The sequence below is a fragment of the Dermacentor albipictus genome, chromosome 3 (genome assembly GCF_038994185.2).
Source record: "Dermacentor albipictus isolate Rhodes 1998 colony chromosome 3, USDA_Dalb.pri_finalv2, whole genome shotgun sequence".
Taxonomy (NCBI): domain Eukaryota; kingdom Metazoa; phylum Arthropoda; class Arachnida; order Ixodida; family Ixodidae; genus Dermacentor; species Dermacentor albipictus.
This window is the reverse complement of record NC_091823.1, coordinates 85,448,944-85,469,370: the sequence shown is the minus strand read 5'-3', so window position 1 is coordinate 85,469,370 and position 20,427 is coordinate 85,448,944. Positions and strand designations below refer to the sequence as shown.

Sequence of the window (20,427 nt, the reverse complement as noted above, 5' to 3'; positions counted from 1 at the left end):
TAGAGCCTGAATTTTGTTAGAATTATTTTGAAAAATCCGAAAGTATTAAAAAAATAGAAGCACAAAGTTTACAATTTAATAACTCTGCATCAAGAAAAGATATTGCGGTGCTGTAAACAGCACCCATTAGAACATTTAAAACAGACAAGTTCAGTATGTCATTTTATATCTTGCATGAATTTGTTACGTTGTGTACCAGGGTTCTGCAAAAGCTACATTTCCATATTACAAAATTTTTTAGGATTTATATGTAACATATCAATTTTGTCCGCTTTAGAAGTACTATTAGACGCAATTTACAGAACATCATTATCATTTTTTGTTGCCGAGCTACAGAGTTGTAAACTTGATAGTTTAATTTGCTGAAGATTTCCGATTTTTGCCTATATTTAATAAAAGAAATGAGGACCTAAATCAAAAATTCGGAACCAACAGTCACTACATCTCAGGCTTGTCTTTTAAATGCATTAAACCTCGTCAAATTCGGTGCAGTGGATACCAAGAAAAAATGAATTCTCCTTTTACATACATTGAGATAGGAGCACCCGAGCTAAAGCTTCCTTCTAATATTTGCCTTTAGTGCCCCTTTAAGAGGTTGCAGGATCGAATCCCGGCTGCAGTGGCCACATTTTGATGGGGATGAAATGCAAGAATGCCCGAGTACCGTGCAGTGGGTGCACGTTAAAAACCCCAGGTGGTAAAAATTATTTCAGAGCTCCCCACTAAAGCGTGCTCCATAATCATATTGTGGTTTTGGCATGTAATAACCCAGAATTAAATTTTTCTTTAATAATTATCTCTTCAGGTGTCTGTGTGCACAATTATGCATGCCAAGATGGTGCATCAAAAGCAATATTATTGATAAAAGTAATTATATTTGATGATATTTAAAAAAATATGGCACATCTCGAAACACTTCTGACTGGATCTGGGCTGCAAGGCTGAATTATATATGTAAAGTGTTTTAGTAAAACGAGTTGGAAAGCAGATGGCTGATGCTTGCTCTCAGTGTGAATATGCCGCTATGTACAGTAGAACTCCGCTGTTACGTTCCTCACTGCTGCGTTTTCCCGGCTGCTACGTCTTTTTCATCCGGTCCCGGCATAGCTTCCATAGGATTCAATGTATAAGGAACCCCGCTGTTACGTTGTAGCTGTGAAAACGTTGCCGCATGGTACGTCGCAACTTGGCACCCCGCACCCGCCTGGGCTAAACTAGGGAGTACGTTCCAACCGCCATTTTGGCTTTTGATGAGTTTTGGCTGGGCTTGGCCGGGCTTGCTTATGGAACTGGCTGCAAGAAGCCGCACGCCAGTTCGAGAGGCCGCCACCATAGAGTTTCTCACTACAACTCTATGGCCGCCACTAAGTGGCCATTCGTGAAAAATGCTCTCACTATCATCACTGTGATTACAGTAACCGCATCGTTGTTGGATGTGTTGACCCACGGAGGAAGGAAACTCAGGAGAGGTCCTGACGTCATTCTTTGTGAAGCTAAAGTGAAACCGGAAGTTGGCGTTGCTGCGCCTACCGGGTTAAAGAGGGACCTTATACCGGGCGGCCAGCTCTCCTCTCTCGTTTACATTTCTCCCACGCCGCGCTGCGCGCAACCTGGCTGCTCGGACGCGCACGCTCCGCAGCAATACTAAACAATCGTTAGCACGTCAGCATGATTACGCCAAAGAGGGCAAAATTTCCCGCGGATATTCCTTCGTCCGTTGCCATTGCTGTGACGCGGTGATGACGAGGAGCACGAGCCGCATGGTGCCGGGGAGTTGCCAAATCGTAGCTTTGGAGAAGCCGCCGCTGCTCTGGACCTCCTCCGCAGGTACGCCGCACCTCACGGCAACGCTAACAGCAATGCGGCCCTCCAGGCTATTGACAAACGTGGGGCGATTTCTAGCGAGAGAAATAAACGGCAAGCCGCCATTATAGATTTTTAAAGTCCTAAGCGCACTCTGTGGAAATAAATTGTCTATAGTTGAAAGGGCATTTTTTCATTCATTTTCGGAGCTTTCCTCATTGTTGCGTTTTCCCGGCTGTTACGTTTTTTTCCCCGGTCCGGTGAAAACCGTATGAACGGGGTTCCACTGTAGTGGGTTCACTTCATTGCATTTTGCAATGTTTCAAATTGGGCACATTTTTCAAGTAGCTGGACAGATGTTCTATCTGACCTTCCGGTAGAGAGTTCTTGACTAAGTCTACACTTTGTAAACTTGATAAAACTTGCAAAAAACTAGGCATTATTCTAATTGACACATTGCATCAGACATCAGACTACAGCCATTTACTGCAGGACTGCTTCCATGTCCAAAACATGCAGGCCAAGAACTGTGAATAAAGGAGGCCTCACAAACCTGTTCCGTGGCACGCCAAACCAGTACTGGGGCCGAATGTGCCGCTTGGAGGAGGTGGTGACAGAGCACTGGACCTTCTTGTGCAGGGGTCGCCCCATGCATAGGCACAAGTAGAGCAGTGTGGCCTCCGATGACTGTGCTAGCCGTGGAACCAGCTCTACAGTGGCCCACGTCACAGAGGAAGGAGAGGAAAAAGCACTCATCAGCTTCTCGTTTATAAATAGGAAGAAACATTAAGCCAGCAGAAGCGCTAAATAAGTAAAAAGAAAACTCCACACAAAACTTTCAGAAACTATGATGATGTCTCTGCAACTATCTATCAAACTATCTGCAATAGTACAATGAAACTACTTACCATTTTATTCTAAGCTGCACCACTCTTAACACCCTTCAACATTCTGTTATAAGCAGCACTCTGTCCTGTCTGGTTCTTGTCCGTTGTCTTGCATGGCACTTAGGCTTGTCCTTACATTCTTTTTTTTTTTTTTGCTCATGTAAATAATACACTCGTAATGTAAATGTCTGTTATACTAGTATTTCAGTCGTGATATTATTTTTCCTAAAATGTTTAGCAAGAGTCCCATGGTAATGTGCAACTTTGGGACTTTCATATGTGTGCATCTATTTTACAATGCAAGAAAGATCACCTGAACAGTTCTTATGTATCAACTTATGAACAGCTACATATTTGAAAACAGTCCTGCTATTCAATCTTACGTTGGAGATGAATGAATGCCACAATGTCTAACTCATGAAGTTGAACATGCCACCATAGATGCCACAATTACCCATCTCATTCAGGCATATTGTTGAGTTATCTTTTGTGTTTTTATGCACTTGCAGCATACTGTGAAAATTTGCAAGCAAGCATGCACAGAGTGACTGCAACATAACAGCCATAATAGAGGACCCATCTACTTTCACTGCTTCGTCTAAACAGTACATCAAAGTCAATGCCACTGACATTGTCAACATTTTTTTAGATTTACTGAGGGACGAATGCACGATCTCTTCTGTCTGGAGACCTCGTGTTTCCCTGTAGCAGGGGATTTAAATCTCTTGCCATCATTAACTGCAGTTCCTTCTTCCCTTGTCAACTAGTTGCAGTTGTACGCTACAGTTTCTCACGTAAATCTATGTGAAAGTGATGGCACGAGACCCCTGCCTTGAGGATAGAATTGTCTTGTAGTGAGAAGCTCCAGAGCAGCCACACATGCAACCAGCACAGATAAATGTGCTCAGCAGAAAAAATAAATCAGCCATCACTAAGCCACAGAATTACAATCTAAAGGTAAGATGCAAGAGGGCACACTACATGTAAAAGCAAGCCCTTTGATTCTACAGAAGTTGCTCAATACTTTGTATCAGAGACAGAGCTACTGCAGTGAAAATGCAGCCAGTGACCGTTAGCACTAAGTGGGAACACAAAGCATTCATCATAAGTCCTTTCATGAAATTGAGGAACGTCGGCCTTGACCACATGCACCTGACTCCATTTCTTCACTCTTAAGGTGATTCCTTTAGATGTGAAGCCAAACTTGCATTGAAAACGAAAGGTAGAGTGGCACTCTGTAAAGGGACCCTGAAACGATTTTGAAGATTTTCTACAAACGCACTGAGTCGTTACAGTAGATCCTTCTGATCATTAATTGACCCATCTAAATGCTCCGCGTAAAGCGTGCAATTTATCATAAGGGTTTAAAAATGTACATCGCTGCCGATCGCAGCACACTGCTAGGCGAAATTTTCAACCGCCGCCCCCACCCATATGACGTAAATCACCCAATTGACATGTGGGCGAGCTATCCAATTGGCTGCCCAGGGCGCGTCTTCTATAATTTTTCCACCTTTATGGTGAACAAATGATGTTCGTAATAGTTGGAATGTTAGTTAATTTGTTTCTATAAAAAGAAAGCAGCAAAAAGAGAATGCACAAGAACAATTTCTCACTACACTTAAACACTTCTGGCACACAGCAAGAGTCGTCTGCTTGTGTTACAACGTGCTCCATTTTGACGAGAGCTCTGCGGTCAGAGTTGGTCTATCTTTTCGCGAGCACTATGATTCAACTTTGTTGCGTTGTGGACTGCAAACGTAGTGACTGGCAATATGTCAAGCTGCGACATTGTGTCCCTCTGCAAAGCAGCAGACGAGCGGACTGGCTGCAGCGCATCGGACTGCCGCTATCCGATCAGCGCCAGAATTTGCACATTTGCGGCCGTCACTTTACACCGAAGATTACCAGCGCAATAGCATTTCGGGAGTCCGGTATTAGGGTAAACACAAGCACAGGGGACAGGGCCTGGCCATGTCCCCTTGAGTGTTTCATAGGATGAGCACAAGCACAAATGTGAATGGTCTGCACGGTGCAGCCACCTGGTGGCACAGAGCCCAACCACACACAGTAGCAGTAACAATATGTATGCTTCTTTGCTGCTGGTGTAAACTTTTCGCAGGAGTGCAATCGTTAACACATTGTTTTTGTAAATGTTTAAAATGTTTTACACTTGGTTAGAGCAATATTAGCCGTTTGTTTAGCTGGTTAAGCTCTGCGCCAACGGGTGGCTGGACCGTCGAGACCAATCAGGCAGCTCACGTACATCTACGCTAAGGTTCCTTCATCAGCTTGAGTTTATGCCTCCACTGTTTTGTCGAAATGCCCAGGTAGCCTGTGGTTACCGGAATACCAGACACGTTCAGCGCAGCGACAGAATGCTCGCAACATGCGTACGCTGCTTCAGTAGCTCTCGCTTAGGGTTGACTGCCAAGCAGCTGGCAGAAAGTATGGAGAGGCTTCGCGCGCGCACTCCTAGAGAACCGGAAGTTGACAACACGATGTGCCATCATGACGCAGAGCCAGTGAAGGCAGAGCTTAGCCCCGATCACTCGGCGAACGAGTTAAGGAGAAAATGCATGACTATGGAGAAAGTAACTTGTAATGATCCGTAGCTCTCGTAATATGAGATGTTTCACACAAATTGTGGTGCGAATGACTAACTTTAGCTGTACCCTACGTATCTACAAAATTTGTCCGAACCATTTCAGGGGCCCTTTAATTATCCACCATGCACCAACTCAGGTGATAGCTGTCTGAACAAAACTGTCTTGTATGTAGAGAATATGCTTTTAGAGCTGCACTGCTGTCAGCACACGCACAAACTATGGGGTATCATGTGAAATACAGCATTAAACACATGCACTTGCCCGACTTATTTGCAACAAGTTCTGTAACCAAAACAGCTAGCTAATACACACAGAGCTTTAACAGACTTCGGAGAATGTATTTTGTCCAGACAAACATTTGGAAAATTGTCATTTGAAAAGCTACTGCTTCTCGTTCCATGACAGGACATCATTTTGATTACTCAGCGAGTCTCTTCTGTTTACAGCTTAATCTATACCCACCTTGGATTTGTTTCATATTCCATGATCGGCAATTCTTTTCAGATTAACACCATTAAACATTTTCCAAAACGCGGCAAGTAGCAAGTTGCTAATGCAAGATAACAACGGCAAGTATGAATGGCAAACTTGCACTCGAGCAAACCAGTCTTCTAAGACTTGGGTATGACAAGTTTTACCCTTGCAAGAATCCCTGATCTTGTGGTATTATTGTGAATGGCATTCTTAATACACCCTGCTTCACCACTAAGAAAGGTGTCAATCCTCTTGCGAGAAAGGACATTCAGAAGACTTACTTTAGCATTACGTAAAGAGAGAAGAAGAGATAGCTTCGGAACAGCAAATGTGACTAGTTAGTTTTACAGTCATGACAGTCAAGAAAGGTACCTTGAGAAAGGTAGGGAAGTTAGAGTACGACGTTGATTTTGCTTTCAAGAACACATGAAGAAAATGAACATCACAGCATGCTCTGTTCAAGCATGTCACATGGCATAATTATCAGTTCACAGCTAACAAAAGAACCATGCATAAAAGCAACAATAAAAGCCTAACGGTAGCACACACATTAGTATTGCAGCATTGCAACAAAAATAGGGATAAAAAAGCTTGCATGCTTGAAAAAAGCTCGAAAGCAGAACACCAAAGTAAGGAATAAATATAGCACAAAGAGGCTGCTATAAGGGCACACAAACACAACTGCTGCATCCCACAACCAGAGGTCCAAGAAGCTTCCAGCAATCCAGCAATACTACAAAACAGTCACTTGGATGTAATGGAAAGGTTGTTGCAAACTAAGGTACCCAACACCCGAAAGCAAAAACCAAACAGGGTTTTACAAGGAAAAGGAATGATAAAGTGTAGCATTGGCAAGGAAACGGAGGACTTCCAAAAAATGAAAAAGCCTTGCTGAAGCTCAATTTCAGTACTAACCGTTGTCGTCAAAAATGAATCCCAGTTCTGCACAGTCCGGCGTTGAGAGCAGGAACAAGTAAAGTGTCGTTAAGTGTGACACATGTGTTGTGAACATTTTACATACAGCACTTCCCAAGTGGTATTGGGCCCAGCAGCACAGCCGGACATAACAGCAGTAGCATGTAAAATTGAAATAGCAAAGGGTTTACAGATTGAACTAATATCATTAAAAGCCTATGATTAGCTTTCACCACTACATTGGTTTTAAGAGAACATGAAATGGCTCTGCCTGTTCAGAGTGACAAACCAGGCATAAGCTGTACGTGTTCAGCTCTCAATAATTTATTCTAATATTGTGTGCCATGAATAAACCACAAAAAATATGGGAACAGCGCATTAGTAACACAAATACTATTTAAAGGTCATCCTTTTCATTTCTTAGTTTAATGTGCCATTGTGAGAAAATACGAGTAATATGAGCACATAAGACAAGCACAGCCATCTTCGTGGCAGTACTAATTAATGTACTTAACATACTTTACACCTTATTCAAACAACAACCTGGTAAACATATGAAATTAGATAAATTGAACCACCACAAGCCACGAAGCTTTATTAAATATTAACCTAATGTTTCCTTCATCAGGTGTTGGTCGGAAAGCTGCCGCAGCTTTTTGTATGTTCAGCTTGTTGGGGTAATGTTCCCAACGAGTGGTGTATTGCCCCGGTAGTGGCTCAGATGTGCCACGGCTCAAGGTAGGGCTTCTTCTGTAGGGTCATTTCAGTTCCAAGGACCCATGATGGAAGCAGTTCTCAAGGAACCTATGGAAATGGCTCTACCCAGAGTCGTGGAACATCAAAGTCGCTACCGGCATTATATACCACCCGTTGGGAAACGCTGCCCCAAACCGGCATGCAGAGCAGCCTCCCGAGAGAACCACCACCAGTGCCGCAAACTGAATATATATAGAAGAACTGCTACAGCTTCTCGAGCCATACCTGCTGAAGGAAACATTGGGTTAATACAGTCGAACGCCTTTATAACGAAGAGCTCGGGGCTTCCGAAATTGTGTATTATACAGGTCACATTTTAGCAAAGGTCGCACAGCTCACAATAGAACTGGGACAAAATTAGTCCTTCGTATACAGGTCATTTCGTAGTAGAGGCACTCACTGTAGAGGTGCTCGAATGTATTTCATAAACCTTCTTGGTTAGTGATTGTTTAATTTGCCTAATTTAGTGTTCCCCAACCAGACTGAGTGCAGCCAATGGTTACCTTTGAGCTTTGTAAACTTGTGTATTGCTTTGCATTATAAGGCTTGTATATATTACTAAAACAATTATGCATGAAAGATGTTTTTCCAAAAACAACAGAATAAAAGATTGGGAAAGGGCATTATACTTATCCACTTATACTAGAAAGTAAACTCGAGAGAGAAGACAAATAACTGCAGTTGGCTTTGTCATGTAATAGGCATAGTCTAAGATGCCTCAGTTTCAAAGTCATGACCTAGGTAATATCAAAGCTTTTTTTATTTACCATTGCTGACAAACTCCAAACTTTATGAAACTATGTGCACAAGTGTAGTTTCAGACCTCAACCCTTTCCATACCATAGAAAATGACAAAAAGTGTATCGAATTTCCCAGTGATTTCTAGAACCATGGCCTCACGACTATGTATTTGTCATCGGCTATATTGACAAAGGGTTATTAATTAAAATGCTTATAAAACCTTTCAGCAACTAAAACTTTTATTGGCTAGTGAAAGAGGAGAAAAAGTCTATGAAATGACTGGAAACTAATGAACAATCTGTCATCATGCATGTATACCAGGTGTTTGAAGATTAGCGGCCCAAATTATTTCAGGGGCCTTTACCTGTTTATTAAGATTAACCCCTTGAGACAATATGTACACAACTGTGTACGCCAAAGTTGTGCTTCAACAGCAAAGGCACTGATGAAAGTAATGAAATCTAAAGTGTGTCACATACATCTTAAAACACTTCTGATTGGAATTGTGCTGCAAGTTTGAATAAGAAGTGCAAGATGCTTTAATAACATGAGTGGAAATGTAGATGGCTGGGTATTTTTACTCAGTGCGAGTATATTGTATGCAGTGGGTTCACTTCTTTCATTGTTTTTCACAATTCGTTGCACCAGGCACAATTTTCAAGTGACTGGATGGGTGCTTATCAAGCCTGCTAGGCATGAAATAGTTGGTGTCCTCCTAGATGATGTTCCTGAAGAAGCTTTCACATGGAGTCCGCATTCTCTAGACATACTAAAAGACTGAAATTTTTTTATCCATTTTGCAGCTGTACGCTTTTTATGATCTTGAAAATGCAGGAAATGCGGTCGAGGTAAATCAACAGAATCAGTTAGCACCTGAATGGGTTAAAGTGATGAATCTGCAGTGCCATTTAAGAAAGTATATTACCGTTACCAAGTCATTCAAAAGCAACCAGATAACCAAATCTATTACAGTCCTGCTGGTTTTGGCACTTAGAAAATCCACACTCCAAAGAATGAATACATGTGTGCTTACTTCACATATTTAGTATAAACAATAAGTAAAAAGGAAAGAAAGAAAAATGTCACAAAACTCACTCTCAAACGCTGCAAACAGCTCAGGTTTTTCCTCAACCATGTTCTTGAGCCAGACATTGGCATTTTCAGTATGCGAAGTGGGTCTCTTCTCATCCACTGCCGGCTGCTGCATCTGCGGCTGGAGTGGAGGTGTTGGTGGTGCTGGCTCGTCGGCACCACGCACAAAGTCAGCCAGCGATTTGGGCGATGATGCAATCATCTTGGAGATGGAGTGCGTGTATGACGAGATTGACTCCATTGGATTTGAGAGCCGCTTGAGTACCCGCTCGTGTGCAGATTCCTGGGCCCTGTCGGAAGAGACGCCACCTTCCACTGAAGCCCACTCCCTCATTCGCAGAGTAATGCTCTCCGTTGAGGAGGCACTATATGGCTCTTGGGCTGGCACATCGCTTGTTGAGTCCAGCTTGAGTGTTGGACTCAGCATACGAGACCAGCGTGCTGGCTCGGGTAAGCTCTTTCCTGCCGACGATGGCGGTGGGGGTGTGAATGCCTTTTCCCGGCGACCTCCGTTGTCTGGCTCCCTGCGCCGGGTTGGTGGAGATTCAGACGCCTTGTCAATGGGCTTGAACAAGTATTCGGTATTTTGCCTCTCCTCTTTCTTTGTAGCTGCCACACTCTCTTCCACACTGGGAATTTTCTTTTGGGGCGTCACTGTATCTGGCAGCAACTTTTCCTGAACGTTCATTAGAGCTGCGATGTCCTGGGCCACGAGCTTGTCGCCAGCCCGGTCATCCTTCACCACCTGGGCAGTTGCAGAAGACAGTTCAACTTCAAGTTGAGCACCATGAGGCACCACTTTGTTAGACTCTCCGGTGCCCGCTTCACCAGCAGCAGCTTCCTGCTGCTTGCTCACCTCAGTAAACACCTTCGCAGTTTTTTCGTGGGCCTCCGGAGCTGGTGCAACACCTGCAGCAAGTTGTTCTACTGCACCTTGTCTGACACCCGACTCTGCTTTGCCAGACACAGCATCCGCCACTTTTGAACCAGAACTTGTTTTGACTTCGACTGCACACGCTTCCTTCTGCGGCTCAGAATGAAGTGGCTTTTCAAGCGAGCATGTGTCTTTGCTTTCCGACTGTGCTCTACTCTGTTCAGTGGACTCTGCAACTACTTCCGGCTTCTGCGTGTCAATTCCCAACTGCAAGTCGCATGTCACGCTTTGTTGCAGCATTTGTTCCCAATTTTCGGACTTAGCAGAATCTACTCTGACTGCATCTTGCACCGCTTTTGGTTGCTCACACTTGGCCCCCAACACATCCGACAACACACATGTGGGAGCTTTGTTCTCGGTTTTAGCTGCTGAACCAGGCATTTCACTGCCACTTTGGCCTGTAGGGGGCACGCCTTCCTCCGGCGTTTTGGGTGGTGAGGTGACGATTACGGCACTAGTTATTTGATCAGACACGAGTTTTTCCAGGGTGCACTCACTGTGGGACAGCTCGGAGCAAGGCTTTTCACCTGCCTCCTGCATTGAAAGACTAGGCGATACTTCTGTAGTACGCTCTTGCGAAGACTTGGTTGACTCTGATGACTTCCCACTGGAGCTAGCCTGGTCTTTGGGGGGTGGCTGGTAGTCAGCGGGCCGGTACGGTTCTTCCAATTGAACACCGGAAGCAGGGTCCACCGTGTCACTGCGCAGCCACAAGAAACAGTGTTTATACCCCGTGCTTAGAAAAACAAGCAGCATAAACATTTGTTAACTTAGCATAGTTTTATTCCAGCAATGATGGAAAACAAATCTGAAGACTTTTCCTCCCTCCAGCCTACAACGACACACTGCTCGGATATGCAAGCTACACCTGCACCTCCATGTATTGTATGCTGCGCCTTTGTCACTGCCTGCATTCATCGTCATTTGATTACTTCGATGGGATTCTGCGTATCACAAACAAATGCTGCTGCTGCTGTCATAATTTTCCAACAATCCATTTCATTTTCCATCCAATTTTATCTTTGTCATTGGCTCAGACATGGCTCAAATGCCACAGTCCTGCTGTCATTTGGGGTAGACACTTGATGTCACGCACAAGAAAAGAAGATAGGAGACTGGAATGAATGGTACAAAATATGGACTCTGGTCTCAATGTTCCTGGATGCACACTAACATACCGAGACTACATTGTCATTCCAGATCAGGTTCCCCACCCATAATTTTCTATGGAGAAGCAACCTTACTACCCCTCTCTTGAAGGGTTGAATATCATTTAGTTTGTACAAGAGAGCAAGGGGTGGGTAGCATAAGGTGACTACATTTCCCAAGTCACTAAGTGGTAATGTGGAGAGAGAGGAAGAAGGCTATGTATGGTGACCATGTACCATGTACCATAGCTAGTATTTACAAACAAAAGTGCAGAGTGCATTTTATGGTCCAGCGTCTGCTTATTTTTTTTTTCCTCCTTATAAAAAGCACTGTCGAGACAGAGTCTATGTTCAGAACGGCCACAGGTCTAGCCCAGGGCGCATATTAGAAACACACAGGAAAGCTGTCTAGAGGCATGCATACAAGTAGTATCGGGTTTACTTCATCGGAGTAGTTTGTTCCTATCCTTCTTTCCAATTAAAATCTGGAGACCACCGCACTCATTCTAAAAGAATGTGCTGAGTGTTGAAAGGGATGCGAAGATATTCAAACAGTGAGACCTGCAGGTAACATACTTTCCAGAAGTGCTTGGATTTAAAGTGATGGAAGCATCAATTCGTCAGCAGTTGAGATAAGCAAGAGATGTTTGGAGTATTGATGGAAATAAGGCAGGCAAGAGGTTGACATGACCAGATCCGTCACAGGCATAGGTAGCCTGTGACGGACGGATCTGTACAAGGTATATAGAGAAGTTTTGAGGAAGAAAAAGAAAAGATGTACACAAAAATGCTACAATGAAAAGCATGTACAGCATACCTGATTACCTCAAGCAGGCTAGGTGACTATTGTCACTGCCCCGTTCTGAAGGGGATGCCAATAAATCATCATCACCATCACATGAACAGGCGGTGCTGCAAGCCACTCATCTGACAGGCTTGCATTCATGCTTTCTATGGAAGCTTGCATACATGCTTCCTATGGAAGCAAGTATGGAAGCCCTCCTGTGCACTTTTTGCTGACACTACAAAGCGACAACACTACAGCTTTCTTTAAAGCTTTCAGTGCCTCTGCCAACATAGCAGGCTCATCTTGCAAGCACCAAGATGTAGGAGTCATTAGAACCATGAAAGCAGCACATAATGAAACACATAATGAACCAGTTAAGTGGACACCAAAGAGAAAAGTGAGTTGGGCTGTATGAGTAAATTACCCTTCTCTGATACCACAGAAAAGACACTGTTACCATGAGAGGATGCTTGGCAGGGCCAAAAAATATGCAAGAACAAAAGACGTCCTAGCCTTTAACTTCCCACACCAGCTCGATGTGACACCACAGACTTTGAAGGCATCTACTCAGGCCTGCCTAGATCACTTTTTATTTGTAAGTATGAACTAAATTGTACTGCAAAAGAATCAAAGAATGAACTTGTCAAGTTTCAAGAGCTTTTACAGCACCACAACAGCCCAAGTACAAGAAAATACTTTGAAATTTGTGACGTCACACAGACAGGTTAACAACCTAAACCTATGCCAGTTAGCCTTATATCTTGGCATTCTTATTGTATCATCAGATCATTATTAAAGCAAGGAACTGACTCCACACTTCCCAGTATGACACATAGAAGTAGATATCAGGCATGTTCACTTTTAATAGGGTGGCTACTGCCCCTTGAGATGGGCAGTTAATGTCCACAACTCAACCATAAGATTTATTCTGCGCAGCTTTCATAGGCAGTTAATTACACATATTTTGCCTCATTCACCACCTGCAACATTCTGTGAAAATTCAATTTCTGTCAGAGCTCAGAAGCAGGGCAATCTGACTCCATTGAGACAGCGAGAGTGTGCCTTAAATAGCTCCACCTGAAAATCTCGTTACCTTGTTTGTTTGTCTACCACAACTCATATATTAGCAAGTTCAGCTTTACTGATTGCTAGTTACACAGGCAGTAAGGAATTGAAAATTCCGAGGAAATAGCACTGACCGAAGGCGCATATGTGTAATGTCGTTGTAGAGGGCTGCAGCCACCACCATATCCATAGGGGCAGTCACTTCATAACACTCAGACCCATGCTCCATGACGAGTGCATCGGACACATTGGGCACAAACATCACATTGTTCGGAGTCACCAGAAGTGTTCCCATCACCACCCCCTGGCCATCCGTTATGTGTCGTGATGAAATCTTCAGGAACATGTCCATGTTCTCCTGCAAGATCACAAAAGGTCCCCAAAAAAGTCAAAAGAGCTGCATCAAGGTGCTTGACAAATGCTGCAATCACAACAGAATGTCAACCTCAGCTGAATAACTGCCATGCCAAGTTTCTAACTCTAGTAATAAAGTTTGCATGCAAATTTAGAATTAGAATTTTTGTTTTTCCAAGAATATGTGTCCTCCAACTAAAAAGCTGCCTGAGAAAGCCTCAGGGTGCCAGAGGTCATTGGGGATAGCAGAACAGTCCAGGTATTACCGTCAAACCTCGAGATAACAAATATGCATGCAACTTATTATTGGATATAACAAGGTAGACAAACTCCTCTTTGTTATCAACATGAAATGAATATATAGGTGTATAATGCCTATCCAATATAACAAAGGTATTTCTGTGTCAGAAGCAGCTCTTAATGATGTTCGACTGCACAAAATTTCTGCAAGTGTTTCAACTTATACAGCATTGTACAGTATTCAATGCTACATAATGCTATAATTAACACATACACATCCTTTGACTTCATTAGGAATTAAACATTTGTATGAACTATTTGTATCACTTGTATGTGCCATAAAACAAAATTCAAATGAAATGCACTACCATGAACAAAACATAGATGGTGGTTAGACACTTAATACAATAACATCTAGAACATTATACCACATAAATTACAATACTACTTCATACTTAACAACAGACAAACTATAAATTGATGTTCACAAAAACAAAACTGATTTCGTAAAAGCAGAGGTGGTGATGTGAACACACAGGCTTCAGTGTCATCACATAGAAAAGAAAAAAAAAGGAGAGCAACACAAAGAAAACAATGAAGAAATGATTTTGCTTCATTTTTGTTTATGGGATGCTCAGATTTGTCTTTGGGCAAAGGCGCTGATGACCTTGTTTTTATTTTTATAATTTTCCGGACCCTGGTCTGTAGATAATACTTGCCTAAGCATAAAGACTATGCGATGCACCGTCTACGTATGCGAGGGTGCGGAGGATATAATTTTCCGACCGAAGGCTCAGAAAGAAATCAGGCCAATTGCATCTCACTCTTTACCATGCTAAACCACACAGCATGATCATCTAATAAAATATAATATGATGTCTAATAAAGGACGCATGATCTTAATGCTAGACAATACAATTTTGCTTACCAGCTATATGCATTGTTGTAGACAATCTAGAAAAACTTATTTCCACCCAAAATTTGTCCCTGCACACTATACAGTGCATGCCACTGTGTAAGAAATAGCCTTTTATTTTCAGCCCTGATTTGCTCCTGCAGACCACACCCGGCGCTGACTATATTCTAGAGAATACAGTACTTATTTGGGAGTGAAAGCAACGAGTATTTGATTGATAGTGTCTAAGGTAATGCAGCATACCTTGTTCTCTGGCTCAGCTGATTCAATGTGCTCAGTGGAAGAGCCACCATGTCGCTGCTGTTCCACGAAAGCAATGGGCGAGTCTGGTGGCGACACGATGGCCCTTGGCGAACAGGGTCGCTCGCCAAGCAAAGGTGGTCCTGCCCCAGTGCCATGATGGCCCGCAAATGCCTGCAAGTGGATGAGTTACCAAGAAGAGAGCTCAGCCAAACCTTACTGCAATAATTTCACTTGCAAAAATGGTTGTTCATTAGATATTACATATGCACAATAATTAGGCACAGAAATTGGTGTTAACAATATCTAAACTCTGCCTTGTGGCACATGTTCAAATGTGAGCAATTTCAGCACAACTACTAATGCGCTAACATAAAATCAACTCCACTGCAACATGTCAAAAGTAGTGAGTAGCCATCTGGGCATTCAGTGCGAGGAGCGTTGTTGCCAGCCCAAATCTGACAATTGTGAATTAGTAGCAAGAAACAGCAACTAAATAACCATGAAAATAAAATCAACAGGAACATTGTCAGCGGGGCATCTGCTTTGTTAGGAAATGGTGTACCTAAATGTAAACCTCTAAACACACTGATTTCCCACATGCATGCAATGTAGGGGCTGATACTTGCGAAAAAGCTTTCTAGCCTATCTAAATGTTAGCTTGTTGCAAAAATAGGAAAGTTGTCAGTCAGAGTCGCACATGGTCTTTTTGCATGCCTTCACATCATCCCTGCCCTTATCGCTGTTCCTACCTGGAAAAGATATTTATTGCCTTACAAGTAGTATCTATAAAAAAACTAGCATTATTAGGACCTGAGTTTTATGTGCACCAGAGATAATGAAGCAAGGTGGCATGTGCTAAGTCTTCAGTGTATGGTTTTGTGTGCATGGTGTACATCGCAGCCTGGCACTTCCAGAACTACAAATGCAAGTTTAGGTTCTGGGAAATCAATAATTTGTTCAATGTAAGTGGCATATTGTTAAATATAACATTCCTTAGCTTGTTGCATAAAGAAGTTGCTGTGACCCAAAAGCACGAGCAACCAAAATTTAGTTGCAGGTGTGAGGCAGGTGAGCACGCATCTCCTCTATTCCCAGCTGTGGCTTTGCAGCGCATGCGCGGCCCACGTGCTCCACCTTGGAAATAATTTGTGGCCGGTGTAAAGCATAGGCGTGCCGAGATGGCCGTGGCTTCACGTGTGCTACCTTCCCCCATGTTTAGTGCTAGAAGTGGTGTAATCTCGAGCTTCCGATATGCGTTGAAGTGATAGGCAGACAAAGCGTGCGCTTCCCCCTGCCAGTGCTTATCGTGGTGGTGTCACTCGCAATGAAACAACACTAATAGCTGCGGGAGCTGAGTAGACATGAAAATGTCGCAGGCTTCGCTGCTCACCGCCGATATGAAGATATTACCAACACAGCATGAAACTATCTTTGGTCGCTGACTCTCAAATTCCACAAAATAATTTTTTTCTCATCGTGATGTTTTCATTTGCCTGATATGTCAGGAAATACTTCGTCTCTTTCCGCATGAAAATCTGTCGGTGACTAGGCTTACCTGCCTAAAAGCTCGAACTTTAATATAATGAAATTTCGATATAACGAAGTAAAGTGCCGAATTTACTAACTTCAAGTTAACAGTTTCAACCAAAAATACCAAAAAGTATCTTCAATCAAAGTTCTGGCAGGATGAAAGCTTTTTTAGAAATCTTTTACTAGCACCCATGATCCATCCTTTCAATAGAAGCAATTACTAATTCAAAGCTATTGTTGTAGCTGACGTGTATGCTCACACAGAAGAGTTACCAACTTTTCAATTCCACCTAATCTGAGGAATTCACTTGTAGTGAGAGTTTATAAAAATTTCTTTCAAATGTGCAAAACATTGTAAGATTTAAATGCTACATAGGCACCACAATCGTTGCGTTCTACTGAAGAACATATCACAACGATAATTGCACTTTGTGGTCCTGCATATGCATGTACAAGAAACACTGACGCTCTCCTAAAGACCAAATGCTTTGAAGTTGGAGAAGAGGCTACTCTCCCAGCAGTGCTTTGAGACTATTGCGAGAAATCTGCACCAAGAAGTTCAAAGAACTAAACCAAGAAACCTGACCACGAGAATAACCAAGCAGCTGGTCACACATTGGTTCAATAAGATGTTCACTCTCTCTCCATACCTTGTAGCTGCACGTACCACAGGTGTCATATACAAATTATGAAATGTGTACACAGAATATACAGGAAGACACATCAGTTCTAGCTTCAGGGAATACGCTCTATTGTTCAGAAAGATGGCATGTTTTCATGTTGGTTTCACATTACAGTTCATGCCACTGTCATTGCTTCTTTATTAAACCTTTATGGATGAGTGTTGCCTAAGGCAACATACCAGAAAAAAAAAGAAGTTTTCTTGACGAGTTTCAGTTCTGAGTATGAAGTTTCGGGCTAAATGTCTTTGACCAACACTGAATGATAGGCAGCAAGCATCATTTTTCAGTTTAGAGCAGAGACAAAATACTCGGAAGACAATTGTGGCACACGACTCACTTTCTTTTTAAAGCACGGTCGGAGGAGAAAAATTGATGCATGATGACCTCCAGCTGCAGTGATGTCACACAAATGAAGTAAAGCAAATCAAGTGTACACTAATGGTTCACATATGACGAGAGCCGTCTACACAAATTCCAAACGAAGCCATACTTGGCTTGGGGTGAAGCCCACTTCCAGTTTTTTGCCTGGTGTTTCCCCGTTATTGCTAAAAAGTTCACACAAAATATTTTTCCTTTTGGCTGATTATGCTTATTCACAATGTGCTTGGCACACTTAGACAAAAAATACTTTTTGTAGGTATTTATAGGTCTCGTCCTTAAAGAGTTAACACAAAATGGCGGTGAATACAGTGTCAGCATACATGACAGACAGTGTTAGCTTATCGTGTAAACAGACATTGCAGGTATGTTAGGCTCTCCCCATTTGGCAGTCCAACAACACAACAAATATTTATAAACCATCTACACTGAGCTGTGTCAAGACTAAATCCTACAAACATTACTCAGCAGCCAAACAAATACCAAATGACAATAATCAAAGCTTGCCTTGTCATCCTCCAGTCTCCCATGCTCAGGCGCGTCAGCTGCATCTTGCTCTTTGATAGGAATGTACAGTGTCTGCCAAGAAAATGAGACCACAGACAACAATGCTTACTCCCTTGAGTACGAAAACAGGAAAGCCCATGAAAGTACCAAAGAGAGAGGCAAATTTAGGAGTCAGTTTATAAGGGGAGGCCGCAGGAAGTGTTTTTTGTTTACCATCACCTTTTCTATACACCAAATAGATACAGAACTTTCATGTAACATATCAAATGCCAAATAAAGTCTTCATCATATATTGGGAACCTATTTCTTAAGTGGCATATAAATATGCATCTCGTGAAAAGTTGAAACCATTTCTACCACCCATGGATGATGAACCCAAACATGTCTCGCAATATATTTCGCCTTCTTTCTTTTACTGAAACAACAGTTAGAAGTTTAGAACTGGCTTTGCTGTGTCTGTCAGTCACTTGTATTATGTGGACAACTATGGTGGCCATAATCATCATCGACAAGTCGTCGTCATCAATTTTTGGAAGGTGCATTAACATGAGTTAATTACTTAAAAATCTACCACAGTATAAAAAAAAAGGAAATCTTACAGGTGACAAACAAGGCAGAGTTAACTGCACAAGAGAAAGCAACGAGGCATTTCTTCACAGCTCTCATTTTTGTTTCTGCACGTTGCCATCTTATTATTATTACTTTATTTTCTTTCTCATTTTAGAAGAATGCAACAACACAGGGACAGGACAAGCACGGTGCTGTTCTCTTCTTTATCCCATGTTGTGCTGTTCTAAATTCAAGATCATCAAGAAACAAGCACAAATTTTGGCATCAATGTTGTTGACAGCTATTATCCCACTTAAAATCATCCATTTTTGACGCTATTCAACTTCATTTTGATAAAGTGGGGTTTCACCCCCCCATTGAGAAGCGTTTGCTACTGACTTGACCAGGGAAGATGAGTCTGCTTGTTAACCGGTTCATCGTCGTCAGCTCCCCTGGTGTGCACTCGAACCTTGCAGCAATGCCAGCCAACGTGTCAGAAGCCTTGACCTGCACGTATAAGCAAAATGGTCTGTATGCAATGACATGGCTTCCAGAACATGTGGCAGTCACATAACCATGACTGGAGGTAAAGGCAGTGGAACAAATTCTAGCTGTTGATAAATGACACCCTTGAGCTATTGTTATCAAAAAAGTGTTGAGGCACCATCAGTGTCTCTTATTATTTAGGATTGTTGGTGATTAGAAAACCAAAAATTCATGTACAAGTCCTTGAAATATAGCCCTTGCAATATGTAGAGAGTCAAGAAACAGTAGGCAATTTCTCAACTATGAGAGCAAACATGCTGCTAAAATGCTTCTTTGTTTCTTTTTGTCTTACATTTATGGAAAGCAGAGAGACAGCTATCTGAGCACATGCAGTACTCTTTAGAGACAAACTGTGATTAATCGCAAACATGTCGGTAGTTTCACAAAGTGAAACTAACACAAATGTGTTTCTGATGTCCCATTGCACTTGCCTTCACAGCTGTCTATTGATATAAAAAGCAAAGACTGGCCCAAATAGCTCATGTGAATAACCACGACAAAAGCAGCTTGGCATTAGCACACCACAGCTGAAGCGCAGTATGTAGCCTCATCATTATTCGTTGTCTTGCCTGCTTCCTGCATCAATGGTCCAGTGAACCAGAACAAAGCCAGAACACCCAGCTCCCTGGTGTGTCAGTCTTGCTGCAACATTGCGTGTCTTGATGCAATGCATACATTACTAGCAAGCACATTATGTGCCCAGAAAAAGAGCAGCAGCACGACACTTGTGCTTGCAGGATACATAGCTGCCTTGCTACAAACATGCCTGGCATATGGCAGGTGCTGCCACATGGTGCCAATAGTGCAAACCTCATCACAGCACTATACGGAAATGATTGCTTATACCAATTTCAACAACATTCTGAGAACAGCAGAAACTTGTCTACTCACTTCTGGTAAGACAGATCAAAATGCAAAAATACAATATGCATCTGAACACCATAAGGTCAATTGTATGCTTAAATTTACATGCATAAAACTTATAGTACAATAGCACTCACTGTGCACTCTACAGGCACAGCTCTACATTAGTCATGGAAAACTGACGCTTGAAAACAATTAAGCCAGGCACAATGACAGAGTACCATTGGAGAGAAAACATAGCTAAGAATGCTGCTTGTTTAAAGGTGATAACATAGAAGTGCTAGCTGCAATTCAAAGTTCAATTAATAAAAAGGAGATGTCATCACAATAGAAGATATACACAGCTACAACGACATTTAGACTTCACGTTATCCAGAAAGCAGCAGCAGTGTTCTTGCTGCTAGCA

At 42.5% G+C, this 20,427-nt stretch overlaps 1 protein-coding gene across 9 annotated transcripts in view; it reads right to left on the bottom strand.

The window, feature by feature from the left end:
* Positions 1–20,427, bottom strand: part of LOC139046631 (nuclear receptor coactivator 7-like) — a 161,993-nt gene that overhangs the window by 12,489 nt on the left and 129,077 nt on the right. For 7 of the 9 annotated variants that reach the window (XM_070535733.1, XM_070535738.1, XM_070535735.1 and 4 more), the window contains exons 3-9: positions 19,011–19,118; positions 18,063–18,134; positions 14,965–15,135; positions 13,346–13,569; positions 9,281–10,911; positions 6,689–6,715; positions 2,357–2,513 (exon numbers count right to left, since the gene is read on the bottom strand). In XM_070535733.1, the coding sequence (XP_070391834.1) occupies positions 2,357–2,513; positions 6,689–6,715; positions 9,281–10,911; positions 13,346–13,569; positions 14,965–15,135; positions 18,063–18,134; positions 19,011–19,118 (2,390 nt within the window). The remainder of the gene's footprint in view (positions 1–2,356; positions 2,514–6,688; positions 6,716–9,280; positions 10,912–13,345; positions 13,570–14,964; positions 15,136–18,062; positions 18,135–19,010; positions 19,119–20,427) is intronic. The other 2 variants (XM_070535737.1, XM_070535732.1) reach the window with 2 other exon arrangements.